The 24038-nt window shown below is 36.2% G+C and overlaps 1 protein-coding gene across 2 annotated transcripts in view; it reads left to right on the top strand.

Annotated features, from left to right (window-relative positions):
* The first annotated feature begins 5005 nt into the window (after window positions 1–5005).
* Window positions 5006–24038, top strand: part of Asb5 (ankyrin repeat and SOCS box containing 5) — a 50970-nt gene continuing 31937 nt past the window's right edge. For both annotated transcript variants that reach the window (XM_013025082.1, XM_013025089.1), the window contains exon 1: window positions 5006–5315. In XM_013025082.1, the coding sequence (XP_012880536.1) occupies window positions 5120–5315 (196 nt within the window). In that variant the 5' untranslated portion in view covers window positions 5006–5119. The remainder of the gene's footprint in view (window positions 5316–24038) is intronic.

Raw genomic sequence — 24038 nt, 5'->3', positions numbered from 1 at the left:
TTGAACTCTGGGTTTGGGTGCTATCCCTCAGCTCTTCAGCTCAAGGCAAGCACTCTACCGCTTGAGCTACAGTGCCACTTCCAGTTTTCTAGTGGTTTATTGGAGATAAGAGTCTCACGGACTTTGACGCCCGGGCTGGCTTTGAACCATGATCCTCAGATCTCAGCCTCCTGAGTAGCTACAGGCGTGAGCCACAGGTGCCCGCCTATGAGTACATTTCTTATAGGGCATTATTACCCCCTCCTACTATCCTTTCCCTACCCCACCTCCCCCACTCCCCCATGAATGTTTTGCTTGAGCTGGCAACTTTTTGCCTGAATGGTGACGCTTCTAATCTTGGTATCCTAAGTAGCTAAGATTCTAGGCATGAGCCATTAGCACCTAGTACTACCATATTTCTAAAAAAAGACAGAGAGAGAGAGAGAAAGAGAGAGAGGGAGAGACAGAGAGAGGTAGAGAGAGAGAGATAGAGAGAGGAAGAGAGAGAGGGAGAGAGAGACAGAGACAGAGAGACACACAGAGACACAGAGAGAGACAGAGCCAGACAGAGAGAGAGACAGAGAGAAAGAGGGAGAGGGAGAGAGGGAGAGAGAGGGAGAAAGAAGAAGAGAGAAGGAGAAGGAGAGAGGGAGAGAGAGAACAGGAGAGAGGGGGGAGAGTGAGAGAAGAAAGAGGGCTGGGAAGGTGGCTCAGTGGTGGAGCGCTTGTCTTAAATGCATGAGGCCCTGGGTTTGATTCCTCAACACCACATAAGCAGAAAAAGCTGGAGGTGGTACTGTGACTCAAGTGGTAGAGTTCTAGCCTTGAGCTGAAGAGCTGAGGGACAGCGCCCAGGCCAAGAATTCAGGCCCCACGACTCACACACACACACACACACACACGAAGAAAGAAGCAAATGGAAATTTTTAGTAGGGTCACTATATTTGACTTATGGAAAGATTTATCAACAAAGCACTAAGGACAGATAATTTTTATAATATCTCAGTGACATTTTCAGCTAATAACTTGGAATGATATGGTAGCTAAATGAAAAAAAAGTTAGCCTAAAAATCTCTGGAAATGAAATTCTTTACAACAATTTAAATTAATCTAGAAATTCTTTTACAATCATCATCATATGTCAGTTTCAAAAGTCTGACAAAAAGATAAATCATATACTATCCTGGGATACTAAAGGGGAATAAGAGACTTAAAGAGACTTGAAAGAAGAAAGGGTCAGAGACCCAGTTATTTTCCTCTTAGTAACTTTTGTAACATCTATGTCGTAATGAGAGACAAAGATAGGAACTCAAATGGAGACCATAGCCATGTAATCTTTTTCTTTGGATCTTTCTATAAAGGCTAATGCTCTTAATGTTGATGCCTTAATTCTCACTGAATTCTCTTATTAGAATATTGACCTAATTGTGAATTCCTTCTAGTCAGGCTATGTATCCCTTCCTTTATTCCCATTCTTGTAGTTCCCACTCATTCAATTGAGCTTACTTCTATTTTGTTTGATGTGCTGACCTTTGAGAACCTTATTCTGTTCCTTCTCTAATGGTTTGCCAACTCATGAATGATCCAAAGGAATCTGATATTTCATGAAATACTCCTCTTTCCATCATTTCATTTGTTGAACACAGGTTTCATGCTATTTAATGATCATGGCTTATCTCACTAGTTTAAGTACCGGATTAAATGAAATATTGTATAGATCTTTTTTTGTTGTTGTTGGTCATGGGGCTGGAACTCTGGGCCTGAGAGCGATCCCTCAGCTCTTCAGCTCAAGGCTAGCACTCTACCACCTGAACTACAGCGCCACTCCTGATTTTCCGGTGGTTTACTGGCAATAAGAGTTTCATGGACTTTCTTGTGGGCTGGCTTTGAACCGCGATCCTCAGATCTCAGCCTCCTGAGTAACTAGGTTTACAGGTATGAGCCACGGGCACCCGGCTATTGTATAGATCATGTGTGTGTGTGTGTGTGTGTGTGTGTGTGTGTGTGTATCCTGGGTGACATCTCCATGAGCATGAATGTCATTTTCTCTATTAAGATTGTAAGTACTTAAAAATGAAGTGTTAGAGGCAACATGAAATTTTAGTCCAAACTGTGTTCAAATTATGCTGTTGCTCATAATTAACCTTTGCAGGTCAGTACAGCTCTCTGAGATCAACTTCTCTTTTTGCTAACACCCATAACCCAGACACTGGTGGTTCATGTCTATCATCCTAGCTATTTGGAAGCCTGAGATGGTTGAGCTCATGGTGCAAGGCCAACCCAAGTATGAAGTATTTTCAGGACACCATCTTAATGAAAACCTGAGAGCAATGTGTCTCATTAGTTATACTAATTATTGGGAAACCTAGCACAGAAAGATCAAGCATATATTTATGCACGTATACATATATGCCAGGTACAGTAATATATTGTAATGATACCTGTAATCCCAGCTACTTGGATAGATGTAAATGAAAAAAATCACCATCAGACACCAGCCCAGGCAAATAGTTAGTGAGACTTCATCTCAACCAATAAAGCTAAGTGTGCTGGTTCACCATCATCATCATATACACATGGGGGGCTTAAATATGTGGCTCATAATCTAGGTCAACTCAGGCAAAATCATGAGATCTTTCCTCCCAAATAGCTATAGAGAATAGGACTGGAGGTATTGCTCAACAGTTACCATGTCTCCCTAGCGTAGGAAAGGCCTGGGTTCAAACAAAGTAAATAAAGATACAGTCTCCTGTTATGTAATACAATAACAAATAATACTGTGTATGGCTGTGTGTATATGTGTTCACATAGCAAAAGTGACCTGCAATCATGTTTTTTTCCTGTTTTTTAGTAACACAATGTTGAACTCAATTTCCACATTTTTGTTAAATTAGATCTAATGATATTAAGAAAGTTTGGATGTCTAAGCTAATCAATACTCCTTGCAACATAGTAAACTACAAGAGCACTCATCTCAAAAAATTACTTAAATTACTAATGAGTCAAGGAAATGCTAAAGTCAGAAAAAAGATTCCATGTTGGGTTTTTGAATATGAAAAAGGTAGCTTCTGATCTGTCTTTGGTGTGTTTATTTCCTGTGAGTTATTTTATTGGACTTTGATTTTAATTAAGTAATTAACAGATTGACCGGTGCAAATTTTCTTAGGAGGAGGAATCCAAAAAATAGAAATGGAAATAAAGAATTTATGAAAATGAAACCTGATAGCTTGATAGGATATCTTAAATATTATGCAGTAGTGTATTTCTTTTGTACTAGTAAAACCAGAAGGATTTAAGCTCATCGCATTAATGACAGCAGCCTTATTAAATAGAAATGTGTCCTAACGCCAAAGAATCCAGGCTGATGTAGAGCACTTACTGGTAACGGGAGGCACTTAGATGTGACTCAGGCGGGTCTGTTTCTGATTGCACTGGAGTGGAATTCGCATGGTGACTCAGAGCATTGCAATGGGGTGTGAGCCTCTCTCCCGCCTGTGGTCAAGGCAGAAGACTCATTGCAGTGCAATCATCATGGCTCAGCCAGGAACACACAGTTAATTCCTCTTCCACGTTTTCTACTTAGCACTCACAGTTTCCCAAAGCACACGTGAGTTGGACACTTGGTCCAATTATAGTGTTTCAACTTATGTGTTGGCTCTGAAAATGACACCGAAGTCTAATTGCATAAAGAGCTTTGTAATTCCTTTCAAATTTATTCATCTAATTTTATGTTTCTGGGAGCTATCCATTCACTGAAGAAAGGAAGAACCTGCTTCATTTGGCCCATTTATTTAAGGGCCATTTCTCCCTTATCCGAATGCTTCATGTAAACCTTATTAGTTAATATATATAGCATAAAAATGTAGACGGAGGTAAGTAAACCATTTCCTAGTATGACCAATCATAAATTTACTCCATTTCCTGAGAAGAATCACTGCTGTTTCCTTATATCTACTTTTATTTGTGACTTTGATACTTAGCATTTGCTAAAGAACTTAGAAACAATATAACAACAGACAACATATCTTGATATAAACAAATAAACAAACTCCTCATTACACATTATGTTTTTTACATTGGCATGTCTTTTTTATACTTAAATGCCAAAATACTGTTACTTTACATTATTTGTCATAATAATTTATCTTATTTTCCTTTTTAAACCATGGTGTAAATATAGGTATGACTAGAATACCATATATATATGTATATGATACCCTACCAATCTACTCATTTCATTTCAATCATGAATAGTGCTAAAACATCTATTGTTTTACTCAGTAAGTCTGTATCAGCTTTTTCCAGGAAGATTTTTCTGCTTTCCTTACCAGCATTTGGCTCTTCCCCTTTGTACCCTCATGATACTCTATCCTACCCTACTTTGTTACCTGATTTCCTGTCTGTTTCCTTGAAAAGACTATGAGATATTTGTTTCTAAGGACCTTGTATTCATGTTTATTTTCTCAGCATCTAGGAAAAAAAAAATGCTTGGCACATAACTGATACTTCAAAAGATTCACTTGGAGAGTAAAGCTATTACTTATTATTACATTCAAGCTAAAACTATTAATCAATGACATTCCAATTATAATCACTTATAAGAAAAAAGTTTTCATCTAAAAACAATAAAACAACATCATTGTCTAATTTGACAAATAACATCATGACAATTCAAGTCAGTGACTATATATAATGATTTCACTTTCTCTGAGTATTTTAAAAGGCTTAATTTTTCTCAATATTTTGAATATTATTTGCATTCACTCATGGGCATTTCATATACAAAGTATTGAAAATGTTTTTGGTAATTAGATACTAAAAAGAAAATACTAGTGATATTTATATTTCAGAGTCTGGATCTTGATATTCAGAGAAAAGAGGTGTGGTATCGTTTTATATTGCGAATGGAAAGTCAGGAGTCTTATGAAACGTGATGCAGTTGCTTTCATGATATATTGTCAGACCAATAGGAGATTGTGAAGAGCTTTTATGGACAGTATAAATATTTTGAGCCGTAGGCATCACTACCAGCTGATATTTTCTTTCCTCAGGACCAGCTGTTCAAGAGCATCTCGGACCTGAGCCAGACACAGTTGAGGCTTGGATCTAACTAAAGACCGGCGCAGATTCTTCTGCAGCAATGTCGGTGTTAGAAGAAAGCCGACCATTTGCTCAACAGTTATCCAATGTCTACTTCACAATACTCTCACTTTTCTGTTTTAAGCTTTTTGTGAAAATCAGCCTGGCTATCCTCAGTCATTTCTACATTGTGAAAGGCAACCGCAAGGAAGCGGCAAGGATAGCAGCTGAATTTTATGGAGTAACTCAAGGACAAGGTAAGTTTATGACTACTCTCCTGTTTCAAGTAGAGTTGAACTGGCATTTAATCTGCACTCCAAGAAAACATCACATGTTTTCTTTATGGAAGATTCTGTACACTGTGAAGGAAAATTCTTGTAACTCACTCCATAGCTTCATGAAAAACAAAATTGTTTTATCTGTCTTAATGTTCAGGCTAAAATAAAGGCACCATTGAAAGAAGATAAATGCAGGCACACTATTAAAATATCTCTTTTCTCTTGAGAAACATTAAAAAACTTAAACACTGCATTTGCCAAGTCATGGTTTGAGAGATGAATTTTAAAGGTAACTGATTATATTTCAATGATTATGTAACATGAGCCAACATTTTAACATTTTGACAGCATTTAAATGAAATATTTAGCTCTATAGATGACCATGGTTTTTAAAGGGAGAGCAGTTAAGATTTTATTTTACACAATTTTATAATTTGATTCAAATTGAATTACCAATATGAATATTTATGGAATGTGGCTTCCTCAAGGGATTGCTATTGCTTTTGCTCAGTTGGTGAAAAAGTGATTGTTAAAAGATAGGAACATGAATTAACAAATTTCATATGTGTGCAGTCAAGTACATCTGTGTTTTCTTAAAATAAATTGAAATATGGGTGAAATGAAAATGATAACAGACTTCAAAATTTTGGAAAACCAGTTGAAGTAAAAATTATCGAGAGGATAGGATTTAAATGGTCATTTTAATTGCTGATAACATTTCAATGAATTCCTGATTTGAAATGAATCAGCCATGCATGAACATATCTCCAAGGCAATGAAAATATAAAGCGTTGAAACGTAGAATCACACAATTAGGAAGAGCACTTTAAGCTTTCTTTCTTAAAATTGAGTTTTCTACATTCTTCAATTTTTGATATAACTCACTTTAAAATCTAGGTTACCTTATTGGTATGTGGAAAGTTGAATGAAAATGCAAAATCTTTTGTGGTACTGAGATAGACAAGAGCATATTTTCTGAGAAAAAAATTGCTCTTGGGAAAAGTAAGGAATTTATATACTAACTGAATGTGACAAAACTCTAAATACTATGGAAAGCTCTGATGAGGAAAGTGAAATTTTGAGGATTTAGCAATATTCATTCCTTTATCTGCCAGCCTTACTGCACAACAGGCTTAACTATTTAAAGGTAAAATCCTTACTATGTAGTCCAATAGAAAATAATAAAAAAATCAAACATAGAAAACTAGGTTTTAAAACAAAACCCTTATTTCTAGATACAAGGTTGAACCAATCAGGAGATCATAAGATAGTAGAATAGCCTATAGCTCATTACCTCATAGTCAAATCTTGTGTGCTATAAGAATTACCTTACATAAAGCAATGTAATATAGAAGTAGTATGTTTATCTGTTCATACAAGGCAATGGATACTCCTTTTTTGTACATATTTACAAATAAAAAGAGACAGTCTTCCTATCTTTAGACTGACTTGAGTGTATTTTAGCACAGAAGGCACAGGCTGTATAAAATGGCTTCCATGTTCTTTCGGCTTTCATTCAACATTCTACCTTAGGATTGAATCTTAACATTCTAGGATTTTACTCCAAGATGGGATGAAAGGTATTAATTAGTATTCCTTAACAGAAAACACATTTCCTGGAAATATAAAATGGAAACAAAATTCTAGAAAGCTTTGTATCATTTTTAATGTTAAATTTATTTAACAAAACTCTTTGAAATCATACATTAGTCTTCAAGTACTCAGCAACAGATATGCATTGCGATTTTTATTCAGTTCAATCATGATTATAATGTCTAATTTTACAATAGAATTAAGAAAATAAGTCAGGAAACTTTTATTGTCTTCCTACTAATAGAGAAATCTTCCTTGCTGAGGAATTTACTATTTTTCTGTATTTCTTTTTTCAAAACTAGTTAAAGCATTTTAATTTTGTTTGTATCTTATCTTTAGATTGATTGATCAGGCGTAACTATTGCTGTTTAATCCAGCAATTTCCTCCTTCCTTGGAAGTATTATCACCTTCGTTCCACTTTGACTTACGTTTCTTATTCCTGCTTATAAGGCTGAGCCAGATTGTTCCTTGACACTTTGTGTGTGTGTGTGTGTAATTTTCCAAATTCCATGAAGTAAGAGCATTGTGTGTATTTTTCACATCTTTCCTAATTATAGATGACCCTGTTGTAAATAGTACTTTGATATACAATGAACGAATCTGTACTATTGTACAGAAGCTCATTGTATCAGATTCTTGGATGGTATTTTGTCTGTTTTTTTAGACACTGTTTCATCAGACTTGAGACTAATGCATGATTACACACAAGAGGGCTGAGAAGCTAAGTAGCAGCTACAATAGTTTAAAACATTACCTTCTTGATCCATTTACAACTCAAATAAAATTTACATACCTACTTTTTCATCTTGGAAGATGGTTAAACCACCATCATATTGAAGGGACCTATTCTTTATTATGCTATTCAGTATTATTCTTCCCATTAAATGTACTGGTTAAAACCTCTGTATTTCAGAAGTCAAATCTATTTTTAAAGGTAGCACTATACTTTAAGACTGATGGTGAAACTAACAAAAATGGAAAGATGTTTTCAGTTATAATATTCAAGATGTTTTCAGCTGTATTATTAAAAGTACTTTCAGCTGTAATATAACTGTAACAGTGAAGAGAACAAATGAGAATATGGAGGAGAGCATTAACTTGGTGAAGTCATTGCAACTTTCAAGATGTGAACTACTAATAGACCACGGGTTTATCAAGAGCCAGCTCTTCCTGCCTATAAAAGGCAATTCTTTTCAAGCTCAATCTTAGGCTGAAAGAATTCAATAGACCTATCTCCAAGTATGCAGGGTTTCGTGTATGATCACCCTTGACTTTAAGACAATGAAGATACGAGACACAAAAATGACAAATGTGTTTACATTCTCTTTCAGATATACTAAATAACAAATGAATCTCAAGATTGAAAGGGTCAAATTCATGTTTGGACCTTTACAGGTATATGCAAAGAAGTAGTAGATGTTCAATTGACCCTGGGAGCAGAGACATGGATTTAGGGATAAATTTGGACTATTAGGAGGTAGATCTGTCTGGTGGAGTGTTTATGTTGTAGAATAGCAATGATAAACTGAGCCTCAATAGGAAAGAATTTGAATAGCAGCTAAGCAATTTATACTTAACTTTGAAGGCACTAAGACTCATTGAGAGTTTCAGTATTAATAAATTTGAAAAGACATTACAAAACCATAATGTAGTAGATATACAGGTATGGGAACTCTGGAATTGTACAATAGGATCCATAAACCAGTTGAAACCTCACTATAAGATGAGCCCTAGACTAGAGGTGCTGGTAAGAATACAGAAGGAGTAAAGAAAAGAAGAAAGAATAAATCTGGTGATGCCTTTAAATAGAAGAGCCAGAAGAAACAGTTATTGCCTTGAGGTAAACCATGGTCTTACCATTAGATATTAGTGTATCAATCAGAAGCCACAGAAGCCAATGTGCATCCTGGGAAGATAAACCATTAAATGCTTGATGAATCTGGTATGTCACCAACCTTTTGTTCCCATAAAAGTAGAAACTACTAGAATCTCAATTCTAGTCTTGCATTGTGTGGTTTGTGTATTTTTTTGGTAGGGAGGGGGCTCCTCCACTTTTTAAATCACTAGCCTCCTGATTATGATTTGGCTCCTCAATTAAAGAAAACGTGCCAGCTTGCAAACCAGAGCGTTTTAGTCCCCCTGAGATTTTACTGCTGGTTGTAAATTAATATATTCACACCCTCAGATAAATCAGTAGTTTGTGTTCTTTGGATTGTAAATCCACTTCAGAGATTTGGATTTGCTCCAGCTTTGCTGATATATCAGGTTTCTGAGAGTGCAAGGCCATGAACACAATTTTGGATTGTAGAAAATCCCTCAAGGTGATGAGTCTCGGTGGATTGTGACTTGAGAAACAGACAGCTGACATTTGGCCTTCCTCGGGTTTCCTGGCTGAGAACACAGAACATAGAATGTATGCAAAATCATCTGCTAGAGGATTTATGCTTGTGATTTCATAAGTTTTGTTTTAAGGTTGCCATTCAACAAGCAATTATTTTCATCACAACTAGGCTTGGAACCTGAAAATAGGATACACTATAAATATGCTACCTCAAGTCAATTGGCAAAATAACTTGTCCTTTCAGAGAACAGTACAACCTAGGGGGCCAAGCAACTAAAGTTTGACATAATGTTACATCATTTGTTTCTTCATGAGCACATGCCATCAGTGGCGGCAATTACTTGTTGTTGTTGTTGTTGTTGTTACCTATTTCTCAGGAACAATTTGTTTTGTGAAGTTGTATTGCTGTTGTGTTCACTGTGAATGAGATTGGGTATGTGAGGAACATTTCTCAAAATCTTCACAATGAAAATGTTCAGGAAGTAAATTTGTCAGATAACTTCTTTAAACAGTGTTTGTTATATAAATGTATAAAAAATACCCTGAACACATTTTGGCCATATTTTCTGTACTTAAGTCAAATAGCTCTATGTAGGAACATTAGAAATAACAATTATTCTTAAAAGATAAAGGATATCGCATTATATTTGAAAGTGCTACCATTATTTTTTTAAAGTGGTTCTATTTTGTACAAGCTCTATTATTATCTTCCATGCCTGAACATTTTTTTTGTAATCCTAAAATAGAAGTGAGGTTGGGGGACAAAGTTCCAAGTTTAGAAATGACTGTCAACTTTTGATGTATGTGTATTTTTCTTCTTTGATTCTTGGAGATAAAGAACTTGACATAGCTGGTGGTAGCTTGGGAGGAATCAGGTTTTTGTAGAAATATTCCTTTTATAATTTTTTTCTTTCTTTCTTTCTTTTTTTTTTGTCCATCGTGGGGCTTGAACTCTGGGCCTGGGCGTTGTCCTTGTGCTCTTCAGCTCAAGGTGAGCCCTCTACCACTTGAGCCACAGTGCCACTTCCGGTTTTCTAGTGGTTTATTGGAAATAAGAGTCTCATGGACTTTCCTGCCTGGGCTGGCTTTGAACCGTGATTCTCACATCTCAGCCTCCTGAGTAGCTAGGATTATAGGAGTGAGCCACCAGTGCCTAGCTCCTTTTATGAATTTTGTTCCTATTTTTCTTCCTTTAGGTATTCAAACAGTCATTTATTTATTACAGCTTACACAGTGTTAATTTGTGTATGTACAATTTCAAAGCTCTGTGCTTGGCATTAAGAATAGAGTATTTCCCAAAGCACAAATTTGTAGGAGAGAGAAAATAATGAAGTAATTTTAAAATATGATAAATGGTATCTCATAAAGCTAAAATGCTATGAGAGATGGAAAGAGTCCTACCTGAGATATTGTTAGATCAAATCTGTACTACTAAGATAATACATATTTTTCTACCTTGTATTCCTATTTTCCACAATATGTTCTTATCATACACTTTCTAGTTCTCCTTAAAAACATGTTCACTTCTCAGTCTGCTCTTTCTTTTCTTATGTTCATCCTTTCTTATTCCTATCTCTTTTGCTTTTCTTTTCTGTATTTTTCAGTACTGTGATTTAAACGCAGGGTCTTGCCTTTCAACTTGTTTACTTTGCTGACACTCACCCACTTAAATCATGTCTCTGGTTCTTTATTTTGCTATTTTGGAAATTGAGTCTCCACAGACTTATTTGCCCTGGTTGGCCTTGAACCATGATCCTCTGGCTCTTAGCCTCTTAACTAGCTAAGGTTACAGATATGAGGCACAGGTGGCTGGCCACCTGTTATTTCTAAATCATATATCCCTTGCCAAAAATAGACCAACTTTTTTGACAAAATTATTTTTAGGAAAAGCACATTGTTTATTGATTATTCATTACTTTTTTGGGGGGAAAATCAATGACTGTTGATGAAAAATATTCAAAATGATTTGTAGAGTTTGATAGTTGACACTGACAAAGTTTATGAAGTTCTTATATAGTAAGGATGGCAAATCAGTGAAAAATAGATCTTATATGTCTGTTTCTTGTATTATTTATTATAAAAAATGCTTTTATTTAAAAATGTTGCATTATTAATATATATCTGAATTTAACTCAGTTAAAATAATTCTTAGATAGCATCCTATTTCTCACATAGTGTTTTGTGCTTCATGTACATATATATGCTACATATAATATATAACATTTTTAATAAAAAGAGAATGCTTAGAAAAATGAGCTAAACTATGTATATATAAAAATTATACATCCATCAAATAGAAAATTATAAGTGGGTATATACTTAGGAAACCAGAAATGGGAGGCTCAGAGTTTGAGGCCAGCTTGGGTGAAGCATTCATAAGACTTACTCTCAAGAGAGAAGCGTGATACATACATGATCTTTAAACTAACAATAGTACAAAGTATAAATAGATTCTCAATTCAGTCCTGTCTAAGAAAAAAAAGAACAAGACCCCACCTTAAATTTATTTTTTCCACCTTGAAGTTAAAGAGAGAGAAAAGGATGGAGCCTAGCTCAAAGAGTAGAACACCTGCTTAGCAATCATAACCCCAGGTTTAAATCCCAACATCCACTTCTCCAAAAGAATAAAAACAAGAGTGAGGTTTTATAAAACTTACTATGTTAGTATTCAGGAGGGAAAGGAATTGAGGTCAGCCAAGAGTATAAAGCATTTTGCAGAGAAAGAACAATTTAAGTCAGAATATATTTGGTTCCACAGAAGTGGAGATGAAGCCAAGCTGAATATAAATAAAACAAGGGAGAGGGAAGGGGAGAGTTTAGAATATGGAAGCAAATATGCCTGGCTTGAACTAGAACAAAATGTAATAAACGTTAGAGAAAAGGCAGCTAAGCTGGTGCCAAAGGATTTTTGATCTTAAAATCATGCATGCCAAAACACATAGTTCTATTAAGAGTTTCCTAATACCCTTACTGCATCCAGCACGTATTAAAATGTCGTTAGCTAGTGATGGGAGTCATTACCACCGTTAAGAATCTCATACAATCTTCGGTGTAATGAGTTAATATGTCATGACATGAATTTCCTGAACTTCCTGTCAGAGATGATGGAATGCTTTCTCGACGGTGGCTAACTTTGCACGTTCCCAGGGTGGTCCCATAACAGCTCCTTTCTGAAGGATTATTAGCACATTAAGCTCATTTTCTAAACTGGAGGAAAATTATTCCACCGACCTGTCATTGGAAGCAGGCCGTGTATTTAGAATAGCTTTCCCGCCAGAGCTACCTTCAAGCAGACAGAATTAGATCGGGGAAGGGGAGAGAGAGAAGGAGGACAGAGAAGTAGGAATGAGAGAAAAGAAGAGGGGGCGGGGGAAGGAAAGTCAAAGGAGGGAAGGAAGGAAAGAGCTGGCTTGGGACTATGTGGAACTTTCGTTATTTCTTCTTTGGCAGATGCACAGGGAGCAAGCATTCACTCCTTCCAGCCTCCCTCCCCGCCCCCCACCACACCCCAGCAATGCTAGCTGCAGGTGATGGGCTTCTTAGACTGGAAATGCTCAAATGATATCAAGTTAGGAGGAATAAACGAAAGGTGTAACTAAAAGTTTAGGCTAAAGCTAATATATGTTAGAATGATGCTGTATCAGTCCTGCAAGGCCTCATGGGTCTCTCTGAGACTAGATAGAAAATCTATTCTCTAAGTATATTTAGGGGTTTTCTACAATAGGAGGGTATGGGAGAACACTGTTTCCATGGACCTCCTTCTCCTCTTGAACAGAGTGACTCTATTTCCCCAAATCTTCTTAAGTGGAACATTAGGACAAATTTTCCTCAAAGCGAGGGATAAATAATGTTTTAAACTAAACTGTGCCCCAGTTATTTAAATATTATTTATGTATGCGCATCATTATGGATCCCACACTGAATGCATCATCACTTCACACCCTTTTCCATATACAATACTGACTTTCGATAAGCTAGAAATTAGAATAATTCACATTCTAGGCCTGCCAGGAATGCACATGACTCTGTGAAATGGCATGGAGGCATTCTTTCTTCTCTAAGCTAGCTAATATTTCCACGTCACCATTATCTACTGAGTAAAGAAAAGCCTTCAGAAATTCATCTACTACTCTCAGAAGTAGAGTATGAATTATGGGCAGAGTATAAATAAGCAGAAATTTAATACCGAAATGACACATATGTTCCTCCATAGAAGTGTGGGCTCACCATAATCATCCAGCGTGCAGCTTGATTTAATTGAAAACTGACAATGGTAACATTAAAGTGAAAGTTCTCCCCTTAATATCAACATGCTGGCCCTCTCCTTCTTAAAGAGAATTGGGTGAATCCTCCACCAATGGGTGAGAGGAAGCCATCGTTCTTCTAAAAAGGTTTCAACACACTAGAGTCAGAGCTAAATCATTCCTACAGAAGCAGGCAGTGTTGACACCATGACTCAACTCCTGAGTAACAACTAAGCATATTTTTTTAACTACTGAGACATAAGAGCACTTTCGGTTTCCAAGTTCCTGGAAAATGATCATTTCTAACATCCATCAAGAAAATACAAAAGGAATTTTTAGGATGAAGTGATACACCAAATACATTGTTGAATACGTAAACTCACTGATTGAAAATTTGAACATTTGTAATTATCTGTGATGAGCTTGCTCATCTAATAAAAGCTATGTAGAAGCAAAGCTTCATGACTATTTAATATTCAACAACAATGATAACAACAACAAAATAAGACGAGTTTGAGTTAGAAAAAGCTCTTTCTGAATGTTAACTACTAAAACAATAGTTACATGCTTCATTGGTATAATATTCCAAAAATATGAGGGAAATGGAAGTCTATTTAAGTAAACTTAGTATTGAGGGTCTAGGAGAACTGATGTTATTTTTATATTTTTTATTCATAAAGATTAACTTGCTTCAAATATACAGATTTTAAAAAATTATTCAAGCCACATGTTTCACCCTTAATTTTGAAAAGAATGTATAAATTATCTGAGATATAGTTCTGTAGGATTATAAGAAATACGGCTAATATTAAAGAAGTATACCCTTTAAGTTTTAAAGTAAAAGACTGAGTTGGGTGCCAGTGGCTCACACATGTAATCCTAGCTACTCAGGAGGTTGAGATCGGAGGATCACGGTTCAAAACCAGCCACAGCAGGAAAGTCCATTGAGGCTCTTATCTCCAATTAACCACCAGAAAACCAGAAGTGGTCCTGTGGCTTACGTGGTAGAGCATTAGCCTTGAGCTGAAGAACTCAGGGACAGGGCCCAAGTCCAGAGTTCAAGCCCCACAACCGACCCCCCAAAAAAAGTTAGACTGTGGAACACATAATAGAAATTTTATATAACTACTTTATATCTATATATGTTATCTAAATGCTAGTTTTTAAAGTTTAACTGGTTGTTAATTTAAGTCTAAAAATTGCCTTAACCTTTTAAAAAGAAACATGATTACTAATTTTCTTTTCTTTCTTTTTTTTGTCGGTTGTGGGACCTGAACTCTGGGCCTGGTCACTGTCTCTCAGCTCTTCAGCTCAAGGCTATCGCTCTACCACTTGAGCCACAGCGCCACTTCCGTTATTTTTCTTTTTTGCTTATGTGGTGCTGAGGACTTGAACCCAGAGCCTCATGAATGCAAAGCAAACACTTTACCACTAACCCACCTTCCAGCCCTAGTTTTCTATTTTTTGAAGATGATATATTTAATAAGAAGAAAAAGAATATTTGGTAATTAACTTAATACTCATGAGGCAAATGTAATTCTTGTCAAGTATTTGACTAGAAACTGAAAAGTAACAAGAAGACAAGAAATAATCTTTCAAAACTGTAGGTTATATATGGGCATAAGGATACAGAATCATTTCAGATGTTCATAAAAATACTTCAATTTCTAATCATGTTTAAATTACTGAGGGCTCTACAATGAATTTGCAAAGTGTCTTTTCAAGTGTTGTGATTTCCAGAACCACTTAGTGCTTTATCAGACCACTGAAGAAGTCTATCTGAAAGTGGCTAAGTCTCTAATCAGAAAATGTCTTCCTAACTAGACTATATATTGGAAATGAACTATACAACTTGTGGGGGTTGGAGGGGATTGAGAAGAAAAAAAACTGGGGAAAAATGAGGGTAGAGGTAACACTGTTCATAAAGAAATATACTCATCACAGTGACATATCATTGTAACCCCTGTGTATATCACCTCTATAATAAAAATAAATAAAATAGATAGATGGACAGATAGATAGATGGATGAATGGACAGATAAACAGATAGATTTCTGTCTTCTCTCTTTAATATGAGTCCATTAAGTGATAAAGAATAAAGAGTTTTCACGACAGAAAGTGTGGATGGAGTATTATGGAAAATCAAGAACTTCATCCAAGTGGACCGTCTTATGACTTCTCAAATCTGACAATAGGTGACATTAAAATAGGAACATCCTAATTTTAAAAAATATTCTAGCAAAATAACAATGATAAAAATAGGTAAATCTTAAGTGCTTTAAAATACATTTGACTCTTTGTTTATAATTTTATTTATTTATTGTGTTTATGTTGTACCAAGGAATCAAACCCAGGGCCTCATACATGCTAGGCAAGCACTCTACCACTAAAGCACATTTCTGTACATTTTGTCTTTTATATAAGTTTATCTGCTTTGGGGTAAGGTAGGGGATTCACAGAAACTGCAGGACAAAAGATAAACAAATGCAACAGCAATACTCAGTAGACACTATGGTACAAATGAACTTTACAACTTGGGGGTGAGGGGAGGGAAGCTGGAGAAAACAAGGGAGGAAGTAACATTGTTCAAAAAGAAATATATTTAAAAAAAGAAATATACTCATTACCTGACTTATGTAACTACAACCCCTCTGTACATCATCTTTACTATTATATATAAGTATTTATATATACATGTATATATAAACATACATAATATGTACGCAATTTGGTAAAGTATGAGTGAAATCTAGCATCTATCCATCTATTTATCTATCTACCACCAGTCTATTGTATACCAGAAGAGGTATTCAGCTGTGCTTTATAAGTTGTAGCTAAAATCACTTAGAGTAAATTACTGAATTTTTGTCATTCCATGTACACTTATTAAGAGAGTCCTTTTAGAAATAAACAATTGACTAATTTTATAAAACTACCTTTGTTTTCTGGTGTTTTAAAGACAGCACCTTGTGAAGTGTATCTGGTTTTTTTTTTTTTTATTCTTTCTGTCGGCCATGGGGCTTGAACTCTATAACTGGGTGCTGTTCTTGAGCTCTTCAGCTGAAGGTGAGCACCCTACCACTTGAGCCACTGCCCCACTTCTGGTTTTCTGGTGGTTAATTGGAGATAAGAATCTCATGAACTTTCCTGCCCGGGCTGGCTTTGAACCTCAATTTCTCCTAACTCAGCCTCCTTGGTAGCTAGGATTACATGTGTGAGCCACTGGCACCCGGCCTCAACTATTTGTAAATTATCCATCTTCCTGCCTCTGTCTTACCAGTGCTTAGATGCCAGCTATGTCACATCACGTGTGGCTTAAAAATAAATCTTTGAACACTCCATTTTCTGTTGATGGGGTGAGGTACTTCGTATGTTGCCTTTCCAGTAAAAGTGTGAGCCTTGTAGACAGAGGAGAAAATGAGGAAGCGCAAGGAATACACATCTTCAATTTCCCAATAATTGGCACTACCAGTGCGATTCCCCAGAAACCTGACATTTTCTGTTCAAAGCTTTGACTTGGCCTGCCCTACCTCACACTTTCTGTGGATAATACACTGCTTTAATTGTATTTCACAATGCTTTTCCACATGCTACCCCTTTCCATTTTTGTACCTGTCACCACCTAAAACCATGTTATTATACTTCTTCTACAGAGACAAAAAAGTAGACAATTAAAAATATAGGAGAGTTGGCTCAGCATTATTGTTTTACTTAGAGAAGTGTGGAAATGTGAATCTGGATCTTACTAAATTGCTTTGCTCTTGCTCCTCTTTATCATTTATGAAATTGGCTTTGTTATTTTTTTGATAGTCTAACTAAATTCAGCATCTGCTAAACTATCAAGCTATGCTGTGTGGTACTAATTAAGACCGAGACTATTTAAACTTCCTAGCATAAAGCAGGTACTTTATGAACAATCAAGGTGAGAAGGAATAGAGACAGAAGCAAATGAGGAATCGAGAAAGTGAAGGTATTCCAATGTGAATCAGTGAATTTTCTAACCACTTTCCATATAGAGTGCTGCTTATTCTAGCCATGTTGGTCCCACAGTTGTGCGCTTAGGTATACTCAAGCCAATCTTAAAAGATAGTGACTCTGGAAATTAATCTCAAAATGAACAAACAGCAGAAAATCAACTCTGTCCAGACATTTTGCATATGTCACTATGAGTGTTGTGTCTTTGACGCAAAATCTAGGATTTGTTTCTGTTAGCAATGTAGTCAGAATGATAAGTGAACACGCAAAATTTTACAAGTCTTCATTTCCCCAATTTTCCCAATTGGATTGTAAAGGATTTCAGTGGCAGGAAAGCTCTCTGTCTCTAGTGTTTGGACCTCTAGCCGCCTATTCTCAGCATATCAACATGGAAAGAGGGAGAGAGCAGCATGACTGTGACAGTGGCAAAGAGGCCCGCAGAACACCTAGGCCTAGAATGGAATGCCAGTGTGACATGTAACCTTGGAGTTGAGGACAGAGTACCTGGGAGTCTTAATTTTCTATGCTTAAAAGTATACCTAAAACAAGTACTTTAACAAATATGCAAAAGTTATGGAAAATAGATAAACCTAAATTACCTGAACTGCTATCAGCACCCAAACTCCTCCCCTGAACATGGTGGTTGATTATTGGTGACAAAACTAGAAGTGCCAAAACTATGGGGAGGAGAAAGGTGTGTGTAAAATTGTTCTTGCATTAAGTTCTAATCCATGTTGCGTCCAGACCCTCACTCTGCAGCTGCCTTCTCCCCCAGAAAACAGAAGATTTGGCCAATTTCAATCCTTGTATGACTTTATGTCCCTTTTAAAATGTCAAGTTTGTGGTTTGTAGAGAGAGAATAGTGTGTGAACAAAGTGAGAACAGAAAAAGGACTAGGAAGGATCATATTATGAGAACAGCAAACACCATGTTCTGACATAAAGTCTAGGGTTTATTAAACATGCTCTTGTAAACTCACTTCATTCTGACACAGACCTTAGGATATATAAGTTGTTGATGATTAGATATGTTTTTCCCTCCCTTATTTTATATTCACTGGATTAGATTTGCTTATCTATGGTGTTAGGTAGCGAAGTAGTAGATTAGAAAGAGCACCAGGTACTAGGCATTGGTGGCTCATGTCTGTAATCCTAGGCTACTCAGGAGGCTTGAGTTCTAAGAATCATGGTTCAAATCCAGGTCAGGCAAAAAAAGTACAGAAGACTCTAAAAAGCCAGATGTGGAGCTGTGCCTCAAGTGGTAGAGCACTAGCCTTGAGCACTAAAAAACCCCAAAAACTTAAGAAAGAAAAGAAAAGCTCAAGAATAGTGCCCAGCCACAGAATTCTAGTGCCTGGACTGACAAGAAAAACAAAAAACAAAAGAGAGCACATGTTTTATTTTTTATTTTTACTTTTTGTTTTTTAAAGCACACATTCTTGGTTTGGGTGTTACTTCCTTGTTGATCCTGTGGATGACTATGAGGCTATTGCTAACATTGTCTGACCTCTTTTAATCTTAGTTTCTTTTCTTCTTAGTTTTTTTCCTTAGTTTCTTCTCTCTCTCTCTCTCTCTCTCTCTCTCTCTGTTCTAGATTAGAACTCAGAACTTCAGGTTTGCTAGGTATCTCTTCTACCACTTGTTTCATAGCTCCTAACCTTCAGTCCAAGTTTGTTTTATATATAAAGTAAGGTAGAGCCAGTGAGATTTTAATTTCTGTGTGTGTGTGTGTGTGTGTGTGTGTTTCCTTTCCTCCAGATATTGACACTTTGTTTTCAGCCACCTGGAATCTCAGTTGATAAGCTCCTGGTGTGGAAACAGCTCTGTTTAAAGACAGAGCCCCCAACAGTGTCAGCATATTTTGAGAGAGCTCTCTTAAACTAGTAAGGCCCTTTGAAATGATCTGTTCATCACTAGTAAATGATACCTACGTTCACTTCTAGCTTGAGAATGTTGTGTTTCTTTCATGTTCTTTTGCCTTCTGGTGAATTATTTTTGTACTAGAGGAGCTTTTAACCCAGACAGCCTAACTTACCTTTTGTGACTTTATCACAACTATGACTTCAGCCACCCTAGTGCAGAATGTGGAAAATGTACTCCACTGATCTGCCCAGAACAGCTGCTTTGAGTCACCAAGTAACGTGCACTGGCTGTTATTTCATAGTACTTCCTGTGGTCTTGCAGGGAATCTTTGGTTTACTTACCCCTCAAGGATCACTTGACAATACACTGTGGGCAGTTTTGCTCCTTGGCACTCGGGGAGTAATTTCCCATCTTCCCATGCTCTCTTCACTCCACTGGTCCACTGTTCTGTAAAGATGAAGGGTAACTTCTTAACACAAATGGGAGAACTACAGTTTGTTGCTGCTCTCAGAAGATCTGAGCAGTCAGGGAGAGCAGGGAACCTCAATAATCCTCAGCATGGAATAAAGGGCATCAGGGAAAGTAGAGTCAACTCTTTCTTCTCCATTTCCTGTTAGCTTCTCCCTTTATTTTAAAATAAACATTTTTTTTTGGACTAGGATCTTCTTGTGCTGTGACCAGGTAGTAATGGCAGAACCGCTTTGCTTTCCTGTGTTCTTCTGTGTAGAAACTGACCAGAAGATGTTAGTGTGTGTGTGTGTGGTTTGAATTGTACTTTGAAGATGCTTCCAGGTTTATTCTGTGATGTTTGGTATTAGAGCATCAGGTACCATGGTGTTGGCACGTCACCAATCAATGTTGTGTGAAGAATAACAATAGTAAAAGATGCTTTTCTTCTTAATTTTCTACTAAATTATTTTGCATTTTACAAAAATCTTAGCAATAGATATGTTCTGTCTATAATAGCATCGCATTCTCTCATTTAAGAATATAGACACCACTGTTTCAGAGCACCACTGAACAATTTATTCAAGATTCATAAAAAGTTGTCTGAGTGCTAGTGGCTCATGCTTATAATCCTAGCTACTCAGGTGGCTGAGCTCTGAGGATCATGATTTGAAGCCAGCATAGTCAGAAAAGTCCATGAGATTCTTATCTCTAACCATCCCTAAATCAAGTGGAGCTTTGGCTCAAAGTGGTAGAACACTAGCCTTGAGCAAAAAGAGAACAGGGACAGTGCCCAAGACCTGTTCAGGCCCCATGAACAAAACAATCAAAAAATCATAGAAAGTATTTGTAAATCAGGTATGTTATGAGAAATTAGTTGTTAAATATGTTTCTGTAATATACTGAATTTCTGAGCTTCTTATGACTTTTAGAATCTTTGACTTTCAGATTTAAGGCATCTTACAATTACTAAGGTTGATGCAGTTTTAAAATGCTTTTAAAAGACCTACTGTAGTAGGCAACAACTGTCTTTATGTTCCCAAAACATAGCAACTGGTAGTTATATAATAAATATTAAATAAGTAAATTAATCAATATTATTTTACCACCTATCCATTCATTATGTAATGGAAAATTAATATGTCTCAATGGTTAGAGTTAAGGTAATGCTATATATTTTAAGCCTTGAAAATTAAAATTGAGTTTCATTGTTGTCCTTGTGGATGTAGGGATTATTGTGTTGTTTACAAGACACTACTGCTTTTCAGAATAGTTTAAAATACTCTTCACTTGAGTGCATATTTTCCTTGGATAAATCATGAAAGATATTTTCATTATTTTTAATAAGTTTTTATTGTGAAATACTGTACAGAGGTGTTACAGTTACATGAGCAAGGTAATGAGTACATTTTTTTATTGTGAAAATACCTTATAGAGTGGTTACAATTACATGGGCAAGGTAATGAGTACATTTCTTATCAAGTATTGTTGCCTCCTCCTTTGTTTTTCCCCTACCCTCCCTTCCCTCCCACCTCCACAACTTCACTCCCCCTTCCCCCCCTCCCTGCCTAAATTGTAAAGTTCATTTTTCAACATAGTGTCTTGTACATCTCATTGTTACAATGTGTCAACCTGTATCCCTATTTAAACATTTTTTCCCTTCCCCTCCCCAAATTATACTGACATGAAATACAGTGAAAACAAGGTTTTTTCATTATTTTGAGAATCTTTTTAGGTCTCAGTATTAAACACCTGAGTATGGTAAAATGACAGCTAAAGGAAAATTAGGCTTCCTTATTGAAGCTTCCTCAACATGGGACAAGTACACATTCCTTAGTAGAAGAAGGTCTTTACCTTTTGCTTCAGGATATATAATGAAAATCCTTTTGTTGAAACCATATGTTGTTAACTTAAACTATATTTACTGGAGTTTTACATTATGCCTGTAGGTTTTCAAATTCTACCAGATACTAAATCTGAAAAGACCAAATACATTTCTTTACAAATCCTTGTGTACACATGGTAAACAAATATACCTATAGTCTCTGGGCCTTGCTGGTATATGTGTGGTTTTGAAGTCATTCTATCCATATTTTCTGTCATTGTGATTCATTCGGTCCCCTATGGCCTTTCCTGATCACACAATTATAGATATGAGAGGAAATACGGTGCACCACAAAGTTTTTAGGTTTCCCAGCCACCTTTATGTAAGAAGTGAATGGTCATATACAAGCAGTGAAAGCACAAAGGGTACTGTTGGATAATAATTACTCTATATTTTTACTAAGATGCTTGTGTTGGGCTTGCCTTCAGACCCTGTCTGCCCTCATTCATTATCACTGTACCAACAAATTTCAGTAATCATGTTTAACTAAAATGGAGTAAAGAACAAAATGGAACAAGAACGGGGCTCAGAAGTTAGTTCTAAGAGTTGCCTTGACTGCCTGCCTGGTAAAGAAGCCTGAAGTGCCCCGGGGGCCTTTGAGAGTGAATTATGGCCATTCCAGATGCTACACTACAAGGGTGGGAATTTGTCACTTCCAGGTAAAAGAGAACATTAGCGTCCTTTGTGATGTCTTCAACTGAAGATTCTGTTTTGTAGTTGGTGAGCCTTTAGTAATTTAAAGAAAATTCAAAAAAAATAAGGATAAGAATCTAACATTTCAAAAAAAAGTTGTCCAAAATGGAGAGATTAGGCTGTTCCTTCAAAACAAAGGATTTAAAAGCTAACTCAATTCAGACATTATTTTAGAAGGAAGTTGATCAATGGAACTGCTCTTTTTTCCTTTGGGAAATCATTTTATTGTGGTATAATTTGCAAACAATAGCATATGTACACTTTAGGTTAATAGTTTGATGAATTTTGGTACTTACATATATCCATAGGAAATAACCATAGGACATTTTTTAAAAAATGCAGTCTGTATTTGTTGACACTATGGAATCACTGTTTTTGATTGGTTGAGATACTGGAATGAAAATAATGAAGGCTTCTCATCTTGTATGGAGATACTGAAATATGTGTAGATGAAATGGCATATTGATATTTGCTTCAAAATAATCCTATAGGTATTTGTGGGAGAGTGGTTAAATTTTAGATGATGCAAGATAAGCTGTGAGGTAACATTTGTTGAAAGTGAATGATAGATACACAGATATGTTTGAAATATTCAATAGTTAAACACAGGGGAAAGTGCCAACCCTGACTAGAAGGAATGCCCTTACCTTAACTGTCTTTTTCTGTCAGTAGCTTAAGGTTCAAATGTTTATTACTCAGAAATACCCTTGAAGGAGTTGAGGAGTGGCTAAAATGGTGGAGCTATTAGAGCCAGTCTGTCTAAGTACTAAATACCTCACAACAAAGGAAGAGGAGAGAAGGAAGGAAGGAAGGAAGGAAGGAAGGAAGGAAGGAAGGAAGGAAAGAAGGAAGGAAGGAAGGAAGGAAGAAAGGAAGGAAGGAAGGAAGGAAGGAAGGAAGGAGGGAAGAGAGAGAGGGAGGGAGGGAGGGAGGAAGGGAGGGAGGGAAGATTCTCAAATTTTAATCTGTAGATCACAAATTTATTAACTTACCTAGAGACTATATTTTGGAGACAATGACCCAAGTTTGTGATTGATTATAACAACTAAAGAAATTAAATTTGTGTCTCAGGATGGTTTTGAAATTGTCAGAAGATCATCCCACTTCCTAAATTTGTTCACCCCTAACATGATTGTGGAGATTTCTGTCTATATTCTTCTTAGATTTTAGTTTCCGAGCTGAATGTGTGGAAGTGAAAATTTCTGTTTTGCAGAAGTTGTTTTGTTTCTTCTCTGGTTTCCAATGCTCCTTTTTGAAACGTTTCCATTTTCAGCATCACTTTCTCATGGAAGATTGGTGACAAGATCAAACATGGCCCCCTGCCAAGTTTTCAGACAAACATGTATCCTTGGAATAAAATAACCTCTTTTGTATCTAATATCCTTCTGAAAATACTTAACATTATTTTAGCCTTTGTAGCAATATCATAAGACCACCCATAAAGTGTCTAAAACATATCTTACATACTTTCTCTAAAACATAATTCAGAGTCCAATATTTCCTAATGGATACAATTTTTATTTTTATAGATAATGGTGGGTCAAAACTTCTGCCTATCAGTAGGACCTTATAATGCTCTGTAATTTATCTGCTTTGAGGTTTGCATTTATATTAGGAATTATGTCCAATTCTGCCATGCTTCTAAAAATTCCATGTACATA

Source organism: Dipodomys ordii, unplaced genomic scaffold, assembly GCF_000151885.1.
Source record: "Dipodomys ordii isolate 6190 unplaced genomic scaffold, Dord_2.0 Scaffold4, whole genome shotgun sequence".
NCBI lineage: Eukaryota > Metazoa > Chordata > Mammalia > Rodentia > Heteromyidae > Dipodomys > Dipodomys ordii.
Note: the sequence above shows the minus strand (reverse complement) of the source record. Positions and strands in the feature narration are given on the sequence as shown.